The sequence below is a fragment of the Aedes albopictus genome, chromosome 3 (genome assembly GCF_035046485.1).
Source record: "Aedes albopictus strain Foshan chromosome 3, AalbF5, whole genome shotgun sequence".
In the NCBI taxonomy this organism is placed as follows: Eukaryota; Metazoa; Arthropoda; class Insecta; order Diptera; family Culicidae; genus Aedes; species Aedes albopictus.
The window spans coordinates 251114543-251128611 of record NC_085138.1 but is presented as its reverse complement, the minus strand read 5'-3'; the positions used below and the strand labels follow the sequence as shown (position 1 = coordinate 251128611).

General features: G+C 35.1%; 1 protein-coding gene across 50 annotated transcripts in view; it reads left to right on the top strand.

Annotated features, from left to right (window-relative positions):
- Positions 1-14069, top strand: part of LOC109422269 (dystonin) — a 707557-nt gene that overhangs the window by 676324 nt on the left and 17164 nt on the right. For 47 of the 50 annotated variants that reach the window (XM_062860152.1, XM_062860156.1, XM_062860154.1 and 44 more), the window contains one exon: positions 10495-10649. In XM_062860152.1, coding sequence (XP_062716136.1) covers positions 10495-10649 — 155 coding nt within the window. Of the gene's footprint in view, positions 1-9982; positions 10159-10494; positions 10650-14069 lie in introns of all 50 variants that reach the window. The other 3 variants (XM_062860141.1, XM_062860133.1, XM_062860174.1) reach the window with 1 other exon arrangement.

The following is a 14069-nucleotide window of genomic DNA, read 5'->3' as shown; positions in this document are numbered from 1 at the left end:
GTCCCCCTTGAAACCCCCTCCTCCCTACAATTAGAATAAGAGACGCTATCCCAAGGACTTGTTTATTTTTTTTTCTATCGATGTAAAGCACTGTACCTTCTCTTAAAATCCCCCTTTTCTGTTCTTCCCAAACAAAAAAAAAACACCAGTTTTCTTTCGATCACGACGAAATGTACTGAAACCGATAGATTTGGGATTCTTAAGCGGGCACTTCTATACTTTTCCCCCACTTTTGGAATAAGGGATCACATCACGGTGGGAATGGTTTTCACTGTGCACACTACTGACAATCGACGTTTTTTTCTTAGTGTACATAATTTTCTCTAGTGTAGTGTGTGAAAACAACAAGGGTTCGTCATTTAATTCCTGTCGAGGTCTTTCTGACTATCTCAAATTTCCAGATGTGAATATAGGCTGTTCAAAAACTGGGGATGTTAGATGGTTTCCTGTTTCTATCTTGGTATTATTTTCTTCTTGAAAAAAAAAAAACACTGGACAGTACTTTTCAGGATGTGTGTAAATGGTAGATGTTAATCGGTTGATGGTGGACTTATGGAATTTCTCTATGAACGTTTCAATGATGCATTTATTTTCCATTTTTTATAATTTGTGCGGTTGAAGAACCATTGTAATCCGATACTTGTGAAGAAAAAAAAAATCGAAATGTATTCGAAACTAAATCAATCTTTCACTTTGAGCTGAGTTGCCATCATTCTCTTACTTTGATCAATGTGTTTAGGTTCATAGAAATCTGAGATATCTGTAGCGTAAATGGCCAACACGCTATAGTGCAGTATAAGGATTTGGTTTTATACTTTACTTTAAACAAACAAAAACAATAAACTTATTACTCACTGACCTACTCACGGCTAGTGTTGAAATTAGAACATGCCCCAAAATTTGCATGATAAAGTCACTGTACAACGGAAGTTACTTCATATTTTTATATTGTTCCAAAATAATGGTGGTCGGAATGCTGTCTAAAGCTTAGCTATTCAGTTTTTTAATGCACTTAAGACTAATGTAGATAATAAACTTTTCCAAAACTTCTCCGAGGATCCTTCTTGAATTTCTAACGAAATTTGTCCAGGAATTGATCCTGGAATTTTTTTCCAGGAATCCCTTTTGTTTTTTTTTCTGAGAATTCTTAAGATTCTCAAAAAAAAACTGTTCTATGAATTCCTGTTGGGGTTTATCTAGTAGATATAGCACAGTAGATAGCACAGCCACAAAAAAATCCCCGGGAATTCCTTTACAAATTCCTTTAGGAATTTATTCAAGAATTTCTCAAGGAATTCTTTCTGAAAATTTCATCTAAATTTAAAATTTGCTTCAGGTATTTCTCCCATGGTCGCTCCAGACATTTTCAAGAAATTCTTGGCGGAATTCATGGCAGAAATTTATCCAGGTATTCTTTCAGAAAATTATCGTTACCCATTTATATATACAGGGATTGCTTTATAAATTCATTTGGAGTACTCCACGTGGATCTGGTGTGATGGTTAGAACACATGACTATCACGTCGAAGACCTTAGATCGAATCCCACAAACTCACTAAGCGTGGGTTCTTCCTTCGGAAGGGAAGTAAAGCGTGGGTCGCGAGATGAACTTGCCCCGGGTTAAAAATCTCGTTAATAAAGATAAAAAACATGGGATTTATTCACACATTTCTTAGAGAAATTTTCAAAAATTTCCCCGAGGATCCTTCAGGAATTCTTTTCAAGATTCTCTCAAGATTTCTAAAGTAATTTCTTTAGGAATCAATCCTGGGCCTTTCCTCCACAAATCTCTCATGATATTTGTCTGATAATTCTAAAATTTCTCGAAAAGGTTCTTTAGTAGTTCTTCCAAGTATTTCTTTAGCTATAGAAAATACCTCAGGGATTCCTGCACATTTTTTTTTTCAAGGATTTCTCAAGGAATTCTTCCTAAAATTTATCCAGCGCTTCCTTCAGAAATTTCCTCAGAGATTACTATAACATTTGCTTCAGTGATATTTGTCCAGGAATTTCTCCCATGATCCCTCCAAATATTTTCAAAAAAATATCCAGGTTGATTCAAAGGTACATCCAGGTAACTGTCCGGAAAATTCTTCAGCGATTCCTTCAGAAATGTATTCAAGGTTTCCTTTACGAATTCTTCCAGAATTTTATTTTTTGAAATTTCTACAGAAATTCCGTTATAGGTAATTTCACCAATTCCTCCAGAGATTCCTGTTAATTCCTCTTACAGGAATTCATTCAGATATCCCTACTAGGATGCTTTCTGAAATTTCTCCAGGGACTTCTTAAGAAATTCTTCCAGACATTCCGGGAATTTTTCTAGGCATTCTTGCAGAAATTCCTCAAGACATTTTGTTGAAAAATGCTGCAAGAATTTCTTCAAAATTTGCTTCAAGGATTCTCCTAGAAGTTCCTCTAGATATTGTGCCATACATTTCTTACGGTGTCTATGGTAGAATTGTTAGAAAAAAAAAACAGTATGACTAAGTCACCCACAAAATGAAAGCTAAAGGTCTATTCTTCCATTTCGTGCTAAGTGAAATGTTCTATCGGGAGTTATTTACCCATATACATTTTGGGTGAATAGTACCCAAAAATAAGTATGTTTTGGAAATTGTTCTAGAACTTTTCAAGGAATTCTTCCTGACATTTCAGAATGTCCTTCAGATATAACTACCCAGCCAACACACGATCGTATATGATGTTTCATAGGATGCTAAAGTTGAGGGTATTTACGTACACTTTACACGCGAGTAAATGGGAGCATGTACGCATATGGCCTCCACTTGAGCATCCTATGCAACATCATATAAGACTTTGTGTTGGCTGGGTACAACATTTGCTTCAGGGATATTCATCCAGGAATTTCTCCCATGATACCTCCAGACATTTTTCAAGAAATTTATCCAGGTTTATTCAGAGGTTTATTCAGGTAACTTACCAAAAAATTCTCCAGTGTTTCCTTCAGAAATGTCTTCTGAGTACCTTTTCAAGAATCAGTCAGCATTATTATCTGAAATTTGGGCAGAAATTCCTCCAGCGATTCTATCAGAGAATCTTACAGAAACTCATTCAGGAACCAGGAGAACAATTTTTTCAAAAATTTCTACAGAAATGTCTTCAGGTTTTTTTTTACGAATTCATCCACATTTTTTTGTAATTTCTGCAAAAATTCTTTCATAAATTATTTCACAAAATCTTCCAGAGGTTCCATCAGATATTCTCACAAGAATTTATTGAGAAATCACTACTAGGAAGCTTTCAGGAATTTCTTCACGGACTCCTTTAGAAATTCTTTCAGGCATTTCGGGAATTCTCAAGAGATTACTTTAAGCATTTCTCCAGAGATCCTTTTTCAAACATTACCCGGGAATCCTGCATAAATTTATCAGCGGATTGCTTAAAAAATCCTTAGGATTTATCCACAAATTCCTTCAGACATTTCTCAAGAAATTACGTTAAGAAATGCCGTAAGGATTTTTTTAAAATTCGGTTTCTCTAGCAGTTCCTCTAGGGATTGTTTCATAATTTTGTTCAGATTTTTTTTAGAAATTTTTACGAGAAGAATTTGATACCGCCAGAAATTATTCCTTGGCATTTCGCTAATAATTTCTTCAGAAATTTCTCATGGAATTCTTCTAGAATTTCCTCCAGGTATAGGAAAATCCAGGAGTTCCTTTAGGTAAGTTGATCTTTTATCATTTTTTTTTGCATAAATTTAGGTGCAATGCATATGATTACAAACAGTTTCCAAATAGTTTTAAAACATGTACTGGAGGGACCTTCATCATGCTCCATTAACGACATTGAGACAAGATGTTACAAAATTTTGTAAAAAGCATTTGAAAGGCCAAATTATAAATCTTTGAATCCGGGGTGAAAGTGATCAACCACGGGCAAACTATTGTAAGTTTGAAAAACTATTGAGTATGCTTGATCTGATGTTGCTGAATCGGAATAAATAAATCTTTGAAATTCTGGTGTACTTCGTATGTAAATAGTAAATCGAAGTTCAGTAAATTTTGTATTTATGTAACTTCAGTAAATTACGCATTGAACCGCGTAAAACACCGAAAGGTATCCAATTTGCTTGGTTTTTTTTCAAGAAATTCTTGAATTGGACTTTTTGCAGTGGTTTCTACAGAAGCTCCTTTAGGTATTCATCCTGGGATTTTTTCACAAATTGCTCCTGGTATTTTAACAGAAGTTTCTCAGAAGTTCAAGAATTTCTTCAGATGGATTTTTGTCTAGAAAATTTCAAGTAATTCTTGGAAGAATTTTTATAGACATATATCCAAGAGTTCTTTTATGTTTTCCATAATATTCTTCGGGATTCCTCAAAAAATATCTCCTTGCATGTCTCTAAGAATTACTTCCGGGTTTCTTTTAGATTTTTTACAGCAACGTCATCAGAGCTTCTAGTAAGAATTCCTGCATTTTCTCCAGAAATTTATTATGATATTGGCCTAGTTGGTTTCACCACGTATTCTTCCTGGGATTGTTTCATAAATTTCTCCTGGGATTTTCTTCAATGATTCTTTCATGGAAATTTATCTAGAAATTCCTCCATGAATTTTGCTCAAGGAATCCCTCTAAAAATTTCTCTAAGGGTTCTTGTTGGGATTGAATGGCCAGACTGATTATTATGTCATAGATTACCTGGAAAAATCTAGAATTATCATGTTTCATGTTTCACCTGGAAACATCTTGGAAATGGGATTTAAAATTAGACATTTTTTTTTATATATTTCACACAAGAGATCACCTTTTTCCGAGCTCCTTTCTCGTTTGTCGGGTGAAGATCACTGCGTTCAGATTTTACACTGAGCCAACTCTCCCGATCATCGTTATATGTCAGTCCTATATTACTGCACTATTGGAATATCATATGAATCTAATCTTGGGTTGAAAATGGGAAGATTGAGTTATGCCTTTGAGTTATGCGACGCATGTGGTATGACTCTCAGATCCAGATCGTCATTATACTGATATATGTATTGCATTTTGCTTCTATGTATATGCAAATCCAATAATATCCTTCACATTAAAAAAAAAAATCTCCCTAGGGTGGAGCGGGAATCGAACTCACAACGCCTAAATGACCGCCGTCGCTAGCCGCACGACCACGAAGCTCACTTAGAGGAATTGCGAAATTCTGCAAAACGTATTCCACTTTATCTGCCAATGTTGCTTTTCAACACGGCCAAAGTTATATGCATAGCTTATGTATCGATCGTGTTATGTGCATATAACTCCGATATGCGCAAGTGTCATTGAGTTTTATTAGAAGGCTTTTCAATCGGAACTGTTTATGATATGATACGTATAACGATTCATTTGATGTGAATGTGTCAGACTACGGGTACAATGTATGTGCAGTGTCTGATAAAATAGGCTCTTAGAATTATTTCAGTGATGGGAGATTCCGAGCTCCTATGATTTATTTTAAATTTTTGGAACTTAATTTTGATACCTTAAATTGATTTCAAAGAGTTTTTTTATATCCCCTTTTGACAGCTACAACTTAAAATCCGAGACAGGGGGTAATTCAACCATAGACTTAATGATTCAACTAATCGCTCCCATACAAACTTTTACAAATTGATTTTAGATTAGGTTCCCCGGCGCAAAAATTCATGATAATTTGGGTTTCGGTCCAGTTTGGCAGGCAAATTCAGAATATGTGATACACCCGATTCTTATTTTGCACGGGTCTGGTTTTTGCCATAACTCTGTCAATTTTCAACCGATTCTCATGAAATTTTGTGCACATGTAGGCACGATTAGTACTATCAGTGTACAAAATTTCATGAGAATCAGTTCAAAATTGACTCAGTTAGAGCAAAATAAAGACCCGTGCAAAAAAAAAAGAATCGGGTGTAACCCAATAAACATTTTTGCTGTATAAGAGTGGAACAAGCCACTCTTAAGCGAACTTTAGCCTAAGAAACTATTATTCAGCTAGTTATGTTAATTAGGAATTAAAAAAAAGCCAATTATCAGGGAATTTTGACGTCATTCAGAAACTGTTTGGTGCCAAAAATATTAATTTCAAAGTACATATACACTTCGACACATGTTACATAAACATTTTTAAGATTTTGTAGTTCTTTGCAATGTTTCTCTTTCTTCTTTATGACTCTACATTCTCACTGGAACTTGGCCTGCATTTATTCAACGTAGTGTTCTTTGAGTTGAGCACTTTTACTGTTATTAATTGAAGGGTCTCCATTGCCTGCATGAATTTGTATATTGTGAGGCAAGTACATGCCTAAGGAAGTCGAGAATCGAACCCGCCGTCTCCGGATTTGCGATCCAAAACCTGATGCACAAAGCCAACAGTAGACCTATTAGCAATTATAATGATTTATAAGACAAATCTTTGAACATTTTTGGGGATGTTTTGGTAGAACCTCAAGATGAGCTTTTGGCCGAAACTGTGGAGACAGCAGAGATCTTCAAATTCGTTTTTTTTATGCTGAACTCTTTGATTTGAATCCCAAAGCACTGAATGGCCCAAATGTTTGAATGGTCCTCAATGTTTTCTTGGGCAGAACTTCTGAATTAAAAAAAAATCTCAAAGGAATTCAAGACACTATTCCAAGAGAAATCCTTGAGGGAATTACTGATTGTATTTCTAGTGGAGTTTTTGAAGAAGCTCGTGAAAGCGTTTTCTAGAAAAGCTGAAGGAATTCCCGCAAATCTACAGACATTTTGTCTGAAGAGCTGTTTGTGATATTAGCGGAATCCTACCTATTGTATTTACAACAATTTATATTCGTTTGTTTCAGTTACTGAAGGAATTCCGATTAGAATAATGTTTTGGATCTTCCATGATTTGATGAAATTCCAGAAAATTTTCGAAGAAACGAGATTAACGTTAATTAAGGAATATAATATTTTCCGAAATAATTGCGGATGGATACATTCATATAGATTTAGTGAGTTTATTTTTGGAATATTTCGTTAGGGATATTCACTAAATAAACAGCGTAAATAATTGTGTAAGCTATGTTTATCTGATTACTTGGAATGTTTCATGATATTGCGAATGAAATAATCAATCTCTATGGAATCTGCGTAAGAGTCGTTTATGGTTTATTGCGACGATTTTTATAGAATTTCCTGGAAGTAATACTGGGAAGTGTTTTCAGGGAATACCCTATTTTTTTGGAAAAAAATCCGAAAGATAAAATTCAGAATTGAGTTAATTCTCCGCAAAAAACGTTGGACACATTTTTAAAATGTAAACAAACTTTTGAAAGAATAAAAAGTGTAGGATGTTTATTTGTACATCCCATGTACACAAATACCTCATCAAGAAAAAATCTATATGGAGTGAAAATTGTATGTAAAGGGAGATAAATATGTTTTTCATTTACTTGATTGGACAGTTTATAAAAAAAATAATAATGCCTGCCCACTTTAAATTTAGGACACCGATTTGTTGGTATTATGAATTTCCCAATTGTGAAAAATGTATATGTTGATGTTTCTCATTTAATTTAGACCTTAACTACAGAGAACAGACATCCAAGTCTAGTTCCAAAACTGTGTAAGGAATTTAACGGTCATTTGAAATGGCAACACAAGTGGCAATATCATGATGGCGCTGCTATCGCAAAGTTCCCCACGCTGCTGTCAGTGGTGAATATAAAACTTATCTAGATATTCGAATTCACCACTGACTGTGACAATTTTCCGCTTAGGTGACGCTAGTGGCCTCAACGCTTAACATATTTGACTTCTTACACAGCGTTCGAAGGAAAATTTGTTCCAGCTTGGATGTCTGTTCTCTGTACTTTTCATACAGTACATCAAAAATTTTCAAATTTTGACTATTTGTTAACCTATTATACATGCATTATTGGTACAAATTTGAGCTCGATTTATTAATCTTTCTCAAAGCTAAGAACCGTTTTCGTGAACACTATTTTCCAGACAGCTTATTTTTAAACTGTCACATCTCAGAATCCAGTGAACCGAATTGAATGAAATTTTGAACGCTTATCATCAATATATTAATGCTTTACAAGTTATAAAAACATAGGTTCTTTTTAAACGCTTAAAAAAGTTATCGTGGATTGACACTTTTTGGATCTTTCTCGAAAAAATGTAATTTTTTACATCCATATAATTAAATTTTAGTTTTGATATCCAAAGATTTTCTACTCCTGTTCTCAACATATCTCTAATTAGATATATTAGAGCGTATTTGTAGGAAGAACACATTTAGTAATTAATGTCGCATCAAGTATCAATAACGTACAAAATTTCATTCGACTCATTCGGTTCACTGGTTCTGGAGATATGACAGGTCGAAAATTGGTAGTCTAAAAAATAGTGTTTTACGAGAACAGTTTTAGCTTCGTGAAAAAATAAAATATCGAGCTCAAATTTGTACCAATGATGAACATCAATATGTTGACAAATAGGCAAACTTTGATAATGTTTGATGCACTCTATGAAAAATTACAGCATGTTGAACTTTTTTGTGAGAGAAAAAAAGTTGCCTATCTCGAACATTTTAGCCATCCTTTGTACATATTAAGAATGTATGTATATTGTAAAAGTTTTAGTATACAATATCATCCAATCAATAGTCAAATGGGAGATGTTGCTTAACTTTAATAGATTCGAGAAAAATTAGACCTGGGATTATTTTCAAGAACCTGGAAAAATCTGGGAAACTCAGAGAAAGTTGGTTTCGAAAACGAATGGACATCATGATAGTGCTTCCTTTATAATTGTATGATATGTTTACTTCTGGTACAATTTTCGTAAGAATTTCCAACCGAAACACTTGAAAATAATTCTGACAGGATATCTAGAGGAAAATCTTACAAAGCCTTTGGAGGATTCTTTTGTTGAAGAAAAACTATTGAAATCAAGCAACTGAGATACAACTGAGATACGAAATAACTGAGAATGAATCCAATACACTCCAAAATGCTTATGAATGGATTACCACGATTTTTCGTTAAAGAGTTTTCTTGAATGTGAAATATTTCGGAGTTTTCAGTTTTACTTTCTAAAGTTTTCAATTTGTAAGAAACTAGACTTCCGAATGATTAGAAATTTTAATAATCCAGCTAATTTATTTTCAGTTGTTGGATAATGTTCGATCATTTACAGCTAAATTTGCTACGATTATATTATATTAGATTGGGACAAGCTTGTAGAATACAAAATTTAGAGTATAGTGAACAAATTATCTAAAAAAAAGCTTCTCAGTGTTAACGATCTGAATGTTTCATCCTCAATGTGCGACATAGCGCTATTAAGCTAGAATACCCTCCACGTAAATTCCTCTACCAAATCCCACTGTCTCCCCTCAACTCCCATCATCTACGATTTCAAACGGACAAGGTAAGGTATCTTCTCAAATCCTCAGGATCTGGTGGTGTCCTGTGCCTCCAACATCCAACCGTGTCATATCTGTATGTATCGTGTGATTATGTTTTCCGTTGCGTCGTGTCTTCGTTGGTCACTGTTTTATCAGTTATAATTTCAGTTTATAATTTTTCCTACGAGTTTTTTCATTGTTTGTCCCAAAGAGCATCATCGTCCATCAGGAAATAATTCCAGTCGTGTACGTCCAAAGTGTTTTCGTTTTGTTTTGCATGTGGATTTTTGAAACAAACTAGTTTGCATCGATTTTTTTCTTTAATTCAGTGAAATTGTCTTGGATTGTGTTTTCAGTGTTAAACAAATGTTGCTGTGCATATACAAAATTAACTTTTAGGCAAATTAATTGGCATAATCCGACGAATTGTAACATTCTTCAAACCAAAAAAAATCTACGAAACCAATTAGGAAAAATAGCATCTAAGTTGTTAATAAACAGAGATCGAACGCTCAAAGTGATCTAGAAAAGGCCATTTTCCGCTCCCGGGTTCCGGCATTCGAGAGAGATGTGACCAATCATGTTTCGAATGCAACCTACCATACCTCTCCCACTATTGATTGTTCATTTTAGCCGACGAACATTTGGCCGAACTGATGCCCATTTTCGAGCAGTTGCGTGCTCAAGGTAACTTGCCCTGTACATATCCGCTACATGTGACCTCCAGTGGGACCGCATTCATGCGCGGCGGGTCCCGGTCTACCCCTCTCAGTCCACATGCCCCACACTGCCATCCGTCGACGCATTGGGTAAGTTTTATTATGACGGGATTTCATACACTCCTCTTATTGTCGATTTCCGTTTCGATTCCGTTGTATGCGATGTTTTCCGGATCGGTTCGATGTTTTGTTGTTGGATTCTCGCTGAATGTGATCTAATTTCGAGGGGTTCATGTACGCACTATCGGTTTGAGACTTGGGTGCCATAATAGAGTTGAGACGCAAACCTCCCCCCGACGGACTGTGCTATAAAATGACGACTATGTTGTAGGAAAAGTGGAAAACATAGAATGTATGTGAACTAATGCAAATTTCTTATTTTTTCGTTGTTGCGTTCCATATTTCCAACATTCCATGAACAAACAGGTGCGAGAACGTTCATCGAAGTCGATATCGATGTCGCGACCGTCCCGATCGTCCATGTCGGCGTCCACACCAGATTCGCTTAGTGATAACGAAAGTAGCTTAGGAACTCCCGGACGTTTCCAGACGCCCAGCCGTAAAACTTCAGTGCCAATCAGGTAAGACTATGTGTTAGTAATTTAGTTCTTATGGTATAAAATAGATCTTAACTGAATACAATGACGATTGAATTAGGCATGTTAAAAATCTATTTGGAACCTACACAATTTTAGTCGAATGAAAAAAAAAAGTTTATTTATATACAAATGAGATTTAGTTAATTCGATGAATACGAATTATGACTAGTTCATCTTTCCATCATGTTTATCAAATTATTTTAGAGATTGTTTGAGAATTGTCTTCCCGGTCGGTCCAGGATCTTTTCGTAAAGGAAATTTCCTTGACTTCCTTGGGCATAGAGTATCTTCGTGCCTGCCACACGATATACACATGCAAAATGGTCATTGGCAGAGGAAGCTCTCAGTTAAAAACTGTGGAAGTGCTCATAGAACACTAAGCTGAGAAGCAGGCTTTGTCCCAGTGAGGACGTTATGCCAAGAAGAGGAGGAGAGGATTGTTTGAGAAATTCGCGCAGGGATTACTTTAGAAATTCCTCTGGATATTTTTTTCAGAAATTTCGGGAAATCTATTGGAGATTCCTTTAGAAAATTTACCAAAAATTTCTTCAGAAATTCTTCTAAATAAATCTTTCTAAAGACTTTTTTTTGGAAATTTGTCCGAGTACCTATTTTTTCAAAAAAACTTCCTTCTATTCACAAAGAACTCTTTCAAAGCATCTTGCATTATTTACTTCTGAAATTCATTTTTTTTTTTCAAAAAAATATCCATAAATTGCACTAGGTACTCATCCAGAAGTTTCAGAAAGAGTTGTGCAAGAAAGCTGTGTATGAGTTTCTGCAGAAACTCCAAAACTATTCCAAAACTTTCTCCAGGGTTTGCTTTAGAAAATGTTTCAGGGATTTTTTTTTTGAAAATCTGAACTTATGTCAGAAAATCTTCCTGGGATTTCTAAAGAAATTACTTCAGTGATTCTAAAAAAAATGTGGGAACTATTCCGGAATTTTCTGCAGAGATTCAGGGGTTCCTTTACAATTTTTTGAGGGATACTGCCAGAAAAACTCTCAAGGCTTTTATTATAAATTCGACTAATAATTTGTTCGAAAAAATATCCCCATATTTTCCACCAGAGATTGCTTTAGAAATTTCTCCAAGGATTTTTTGAAAAAAAAACTTCACCAGATTTTTCGATGATTCTTTCATGGACCTTTGCTGAAATCCATCGTAGGATTCGAAATTTTTTTCACGAGTTCCTGAAAAAAAAAATCTCTCAGGGATTCTTAAGGGAATTCTTTCAGCGACTCCTTTGGAAATTCCTCGTAGATTTACATTATCCAGGAAATCCTAAAAAAATAGTCAGAAATTCTTTCACAATAGAGATATCTTTAGACTTTAGAGGCCTCCACAAATTACTCCAAGAACTCATGAAAAAATAAGTCTTGCACGGATAGCTTCCCAAAATGTTGCATGGATTTTTTAGAAAATACTTCAAGAATTCCTTGCATAAATTGTTAGATTGTTCCAGAAATTCATCTACGAACGAACAAAGTGAACATTTTGACCATTTTTTGAGATCCCTGAGGAAGCCAGCCATATTTTGTCCGGTAACTCAAAAACGAAAAGAGATATCGCGATCCTGAGCACATTTTTGGCCATTTATTCTTCTAAAATCACCGATTGTAGTAGAAAAGAGTATTTTGTACGTAAAAAAATCATGTTTTTATAATCCTATACATTTCTTAAGAACTTTAGGCCCCTAGGGGACTAATTAGGCTTGAGACATAGACTTCAAATTGTGGCATGATGGTTTTTAAGCTAAAACGATAGTTTTGCAATATACAACTTTTAACATGTCCAACTTTTGCAAAAATATGGACGGTCTATAGTATATGATGTATTTTCCAAGTCACACCATCAGGATTGATACGCAAAATCTTGTGAAATATAAGCTTTTAACTTATAACTTCCAAAAATTTTCAATGTTGGGGGTTCACGGAAGCTACGAAATGTACCGTCAGTGTACCAGTAGCCGCTCATGACCCAATAGCCGCTCACTGTTGCAAAAATCAAGTTTACACGCATAAATACACTCTTTTCGGTGCTGATATTCTTGAACAATATACATTAGACGAGATCAAAGCCATTTTATGCAATATTACCGGATAACATAAATTTTAAAAACAAAACAATGGAATTTTTTGAGCGGCTATTGGGCCCAAAAAAGCTGTAGGTAATTTCATGTGTTCGCAAAAAAATAAGTCAAAATCGTAAAAACTGTCGATTTTAGTACACAGTGTGTTTAACCCCTATTATACACTCCTACGGAACAGAAAAAAATAATTGTAAAAACATAGAGTTGCAAAAATAATGCACTTTTCCGCAAAAGTCTATTTAAAAGATGGTATAAATTTGTTCGTGAGCGGAATTAGGACCACTTTGGTCTCACACCAAATGTAATAAAATCATACTTTTATGAAAAGTTCTACATAAGTCTTGATTTGTATCTGATTGTACTTAGTTTTAGCTAACATAAAATGGAAAAACATTACAAATTGGCTTTACAGTCATTCAACACATGATGTTTTTCTGAGAAACTAACCTTAGATGAGCGGAATCTGGTACCCTGATGGTACTAATTTGCTTGTGGGTTTCATGAAAGTATCAGAAATTCTGGCGAAATTATAATTATTGGTTGTTCGGGGGGGAAGTGCTGCTAACATTCAAAAAGAAATTCTGATTGGAAACTGGATAGATTACAGTCAAAAGAAAAGAAACTCAGCGGATTTGCCTGCTGCAGATTATTATTCGTCTAGGAATGCCTTCAGGAATCTTCCGAGTTTTCCTACAGAAATTTCTTCATAGATTCCTCTAAGAGTTCCTTTAGGGGTTCTTCCAGGAGTTCATTCTGGGGTTTCTCAAGGATTGATTTCTGGGATTCATCAAGGAGTTATTTTAAGAATTTCTAAAGGAATCCTTTCTACGATTTCTCTATGAGTTTTTTCTGGGTTTCCCCCTGAAGTTCTTTGAAGGATTCCTTCAGAAGTTGCTTCTGGAAAATCTCAAGAGTTCGTTGTGTGCTTCCTTCGGAGATCTTTCTGGGACCCCTCATGAAGTTCCAAACGGAATCTCTGAAATTCTACCTGAGATGTCTACAGGAACACTTTATGGGATTTATTCAGGATTTTTTTGCCAGACTCTTCCAATATCTCCTGCTGGGATTCCTTCAGAGTTGCTCCTAGGCCTCTGGAAGAATTCTTTCATGGGTTCATCCTATATCCCAGGATTCCGTCGGATTTCATCCAGAAGTTTTATGCGGAATCCTTGCAGAAGTTCTTTCTAGGATTGCTTAAACTACTCCTTCCGGTATCCCTTTCGGGAAGTCCATTCGATGTTCCACCAGAAACTTCTACTAGAATTACATTAGAAGTGGCTTCTGGAATTTCTGAAGATCCTTACGGAAT